This window comes from Asparagus officinalis, unplaced genomic scaffold, assembly GCF_001876935.1.
Source record: "Asparagus officinalis unplaced genomic scaffold, Aspof.V1 AsparagusV1_Un1413, whole genome shotgun sequence".
Taxonomy (NCBI): Eukaryota; Viridiplantae; Streptophyta; class Magnoliopsida; order Asparagales; family Asparagaceae; genus Asparagus; species Asparagus officinalis.
In genome coordinates, this window is record NW_017973672.1 from 1 (window position 1) to 5,342 (window position 5,342).

Consider the following 5,342-nt stretch of genomic DNA (forward strand, 5'->3'; position numbering starts at 1 on the left):
AAGCAAACTAGCATTTTCAATTTTCAAATTTTCATTGCATTCTTTAAGAATTATATTTTCATTTTCAATGAAGTTAAACTTAGTAGCTAGTGTTTCATGAGTGGATTTCATTTTAACATATTTATTTTTTACATCAATATAGCAATTATGCAATTTTTCAAACTCAAGAGAAAGTTCATCAAAAGTAAGAGTATCATCGTTATCGCATACCTCACTAGGGTTATCACCTAGTGGTAATGTATATGGGGATGAGGCTTCCTTAGGACTCAAAGCAAGATTTTCCAATGCTTGTTGAATAGCCTCCAATTTCCCTTCATGTGCTTCAATAAACTTCCATAAAGCGTGAGCACTATCAAAATTAGCAAATTTATTAGAAAACGATGAGTGAAAGGCACTAATCAAATATTCTAACAAAAGCTTGTTCATGTGAAACAATCTTTTATCATTATCACACCATTTGGATTTTTCCAAGATGGGAACAACATAGCCATTCTCAATAATTTCCCACAAATCAAATTGATTAGATTGAACAAAAAGTTTGAATCTAATACGCCATTGGGCATAGGGGAAAATATCCAAACGAGGAGCAATATTAATAGCATATCCTAAACAAGATGAATCATACATATCCATATAGATGAAATGCAAGAAGCACAAAGTAATTAAAATTAGATTGGCACAAATGCAATAACTTGGATCTTTAACTCAAGGCGGTTAGTCCTTAAATCAAAGAGCACCAAGCTCTGATACCAATTGTTAGACCCTAGAGGGGGGGTGATTAGGGTCTTATGCTAATCTAATCCCAATTAATAACAATTAAAATTATGTTGATCAATTTGTTCTTGTTTGTTGCCTCCATTTTCATATAATCCTGTACCGTGGTAAAGAAAGGAACTTTATAGAAAACAGGGCGATCCCCTGCAGACACGATCCAGCCTATATGACGGATCAACCGGATCAGGCAACTCATTCCAGGACATCTCTGATTCCAGAACTTAAAGCAGGCTTTGGCTACAACGCAACAATCCTTATAAGTGATGTAGTGAGAGAGATGTTCTTTCAGATCCATGGTTGTGCTCATTACAGTTTTGCCATAGATAATTGGCATAAAGATTTTTTTGACTATATTACGATTGAGGATTTGGCAAACAGTATTTGATAGAGATTTATTATCGAGTTCTGCTTTCATGAACTCAATGAGTTCTTTGAGCAAGAAAGAATACAAATCTTGGATTTGACCATCTTCGGATGGGATGAGATTCGTTCTCTTAGCCAGGATTTCATCCATCAAGAAGTAACTCATAATCTGATATGCACTCGCTGAGGCATCTTGGGTAATAGGTGTGTTCATAAGAACTTCCGTTTTCTCATTGCTAAGTCCAATAACATTGGCCAGGAACTGAAAGGGGTGTTTAGCCTCCCGAGCGAAATCGATAGGATTTCTTTTTATCTTATCAATGTTATTTAAAAACCAGTATTTTGCATCATTGACAGTGGTGAACTTCTTATAATGGAAGGCTGTTGCATCAATAATATTATTATATATATTAGATAGAGGTTTCTCAAATTTCGTACCAGCAAAGAGGATCAGGCTTCTAGCTAGATCACGCTCATGGAAATGCAAGATCCCACTGCGGTAGATTCGACCTCGGAAGTCGAGAAAGGCAGGCAAATAAAAATGATAACCATCGTAGGCTTTTGCCAGTTTGATAATCAAATCCTCATAACGAGAACATTGAATGTTCTTATTTAATGTTTGTAACAATTCGCTAAAGCTACATAATTTATTAATATCCTTATCCTTCATGTGAAACTCTCTAAGTAAGTCAGATGCTTTTTTTAAATTCAAAGAAACAAGAAATCTTGGCTTGAGATAACCATAGTCAACTAATAACTTCTCATTATTTTCAATATATTGCAACCAATCACTGTTTATTTGAAAGGCCTGATTCTGCAGCTTGTTCATTATATCACACAGTTTCAGATAATCTCCCTTTCCCCTTCCAATATCAATAAAATAATGATGAAGGCTACCGGTACTTAACAGACGGTAACGATCATATATATCCCCAGTTGGACAACTTAAATAACCCCCTGATAGATCGGAAAGAGTTCTAGGCTCTTGCCCCTCCGGGCAGGCACTCGTCCAATCAAGAGGTTTGCACACCATTGGCAGGTTGAGCTTGATCGGTAGTAAAGAAATATCAAAGTTGCAGACAGCGTAGAGATGGTTCGGAATAAAATAAGCTCCTTTTTTATTCATCACTCGAACATTCCCGCTCTTATCATTCATTAATGTGATCAAACCCCTTTCATCCATGAATTCAACTAATCCTGAACCAATGGGATACATCTTTTCCAATTTCGATCTTTTCTTCCCATTTTCATTATCCGTGGTTTCAGTGGACATAGTGAACTTCTTTTGACACCTGCGGTTTATCAATAAAAAAGCTTGGGTACGGACACTATTCTCTAGTCGTTCAATCAAAGTGGAAACACGAATCATAGATGTTTCCGGATTAACTGAGTTAAAAAGCATACTTAACACATGAACAATTAAGGCCTCAATCGTATATTGACCGAACTCCGAAATCAATTCGATATCCTTCTGTGTTTTCAAACGTTTCCTAAGAATATCCTTAGCACATTCTTCATCATTCTTGATTAAAATTTTGATTATATTGGGAACACTCCTAAACAAAGATTCTTCATCGAATTTCAGAGTCAGGTCCTCAATATCAAGTTGGATCTTACGTAATTCATCTTCTCCTAATGATAAGTTCTCTTTTCCTTTACGCAAATTTTCGAAGACTTCTTCCTTATACTGATAAGATTTAGTCTTATGTAGACTCTCTTCTTCCTGAATAGTAATTAAATGATAATAAAATGTATTCCAAAAATTGATTAATTTGACCTTATCTTCGTCTTTTCTCTGCACATCAATCAATGATTGAGCTATCCAGAATTTGTGAGGCATGGCGTTCCTTTTGTCTTTTATAGTAGTAATACCATTTGGATTTCCCTGAATTGTTCATTCAGTTGTCTTTACCCGCGGAAACTTTATACTATAACTACAGCTGCGGAGAGGTCACTGGGCCAGTTGATAGCTATCTCAATGGACCGCTATGCCAGTGACATCTGCTGTATAACGGCATTGAATAGAGCTGTTCTCTATCCTTGGGATTTTCCTGTTGGTGCCACTACCCAGCATAAAGTTTCCCTCTAGCATACTACTAGAGAACGACATTAGTATTACTCTAAAGGGGCACTCAAGTGAGGGAGGACTTTTGGCATTTGGTGCGTCTACTCGTTGGCTACTTTATACCAAACAAGTACCTTCTGCATGTCTGAACTTTGCCTTATGTGTCTTGGCGCAATAACATCTTTCTATAAAGCTTGCTCCATTGCTTGCTTCTATAAGAAAGATAGAGGTGGGGTTGGTTCTGCATTTTATGATGCCAGTACTTACGCGAAAGGCCATTTCGCTCCTGTGCCAGAGGGACTTCGCCCCAAGCCAGGTCACATGTCCATTGCCCAACAGCAAGTTGATGAGGGGGTTTAGGCTTTGATAGCCTTCTCATTCAAGCCAGAGTTCAATTGCTATGGCTGCCAGTTCACGTGGAGGATCGGCCCATCTCATCTTTCTAGTTCGACGTTCTGGACAGCATCAAGCATCTATTCGAAAAAGTTTCTCCGTCTTTCAGTAGAGTAGCTGAAGAGATGAACACTGCTTCAGCACAACATCTTAGTACCCCCTAAACTCATGATGGAGGGAGTAAGAAAAGCCATTTTCCAACATGGTGCTGATATTCATTCTGTGGTCTACCCTTCCACTGTCCCTGAAGAACCCGAATCCAGATTCTGAGAAAGGTGAGCTGATTCAGAAAGCCAATTGGAGTGAGCCAATCCATCCGAGAAAGATGTTATTTATAAGGCAAAGTTCATTTAGATGGAAAAGGTTAGCTTGACGTGATGCGATAGATCGGTTCTATTTACCTTGCTCTGATCTGTCCCCGAGCCAAGAGAAGGTTGTTCACTTGCACGTAGGAATACCAAAGAGAGAGGCGAGTAGGCACAGTTTGAAGAAAGATCTTTGTCAAGCTATACTATATGCCGGACCTGTAACCTATACTTGTAAAGCTGAAAGCAAGCAAGTAATCTAGCAAGCATTTCAGAATCAAACTATATTGAATAGCTACGCTTCCCCGAAATCAGATTATTTGTGTGAAAGTTGTGAAGTTTATCTTTTCGCATATCGCTTAGATATTGGTATAGTTTGTTCAGTTCTCGTGTTGGACTATAATCCATTGAAGTCCTCGTGTTGGACTATAATTCATTAAAGTCCTCGTAATGGACTATAATCCATTTCAGTCCTCGTGTTGGACTATAATCCATTAGTCTATGTGTTGGACATTTACTTTTCAGTCCATGTGTTGGACACTCACTTTTTCGTCCATGTGTTGGACGTTTACTTTCAGTCCATGTGTTGGACAACCACCTTTCAGTCCATGTGTTGGACATCATTTACCTTTTAGTCTATGCGTTGGACATTTACTTTTCAGTCCATGTGTTGGACACTCACTTTTTCGTCCATGTGTTGGACGTTTACTTTCAGTCCATGTGTTGGACAACCACCTTTCAGTCCATGTGTTGAACATCCACTACTTTTGATTTTAGTCCATGTGTTGGACATCAATTTAGACCTTGATTTTGACATTTATACTGTATATGCTTTACATGACATGTACATGAGTTGTGACATGAGATAGTATATGAGTTCGGAGTTTGGGTGTGCGATTCTTCCTATTATTATTATTGTTCCTGTTCTAGCTCTTGGGTTTGATATTTAAGGGTTTGCAACTTGAGATAACGAGGTATATACATGAGGGTTTCCTTGTTTGGATTATTTCGCTCGACGTACCTATGTTCGTGTTGTAAATTCCTAAATATTAAAGCCCTCTTTGTTAGGACTAATGATTTTGTGTCTATTATATATTATCTGTATTTTCTGTATACAACAAACCCTTTCCCTTGGGGTTGGTTGTGATGTTACCCGCTATAGAGCTTTGACGCTCGTTGTTTCCCCACTTTCAGGTAACGAGCCAGGTGCACAGAGAGCCGTAGGTTGATGGATTTGCTCTAGCAGTTATTCATAGATATTATTAGTATATGTTTGAACTCCACAATAAATTTTGTTTATGAACAATTGAGAGTTTATTCTAGTTTTTGTAAAGGCGAGGTTCCTAAATGTTATTTCTCCCTGTGTCGAGACATTTGTATTTAGCTCAGATATTGTTTCTTCTCAGAGATTTATTTACTCATATCAGTGATGACTATTTTCT

The 5,342-nt window shown here is 37.8% G+C and overlaps 1 protein-coding gene across 1 annotated transcript; it reads right to left on the reverse strand.

Annotated features, from left to right (window-relative positions):
- Positions 1-877: 877 nt before the first annotated feature.
- On the reverse strand, positions 878-3,247 carry LOC109828426 (probable DNA-directed RNA polymerase; the record flags this gene model as incomplete). Its single annotated transcript, XM_020395423.1, has 3 exons — positions 3,122-3,247; positions 2,915-3,022; positions 878-2,860 (listed from the first exon to the last, which is right to left on the reverse strand). Coding segments are annotated over exons 1-3 (2,217 nt in total), but the record flags the coding sequence as incomplete, so codon positions are not given.
- Positions 3,248-5,342: the final 2,095 nt, after the last annotated feature.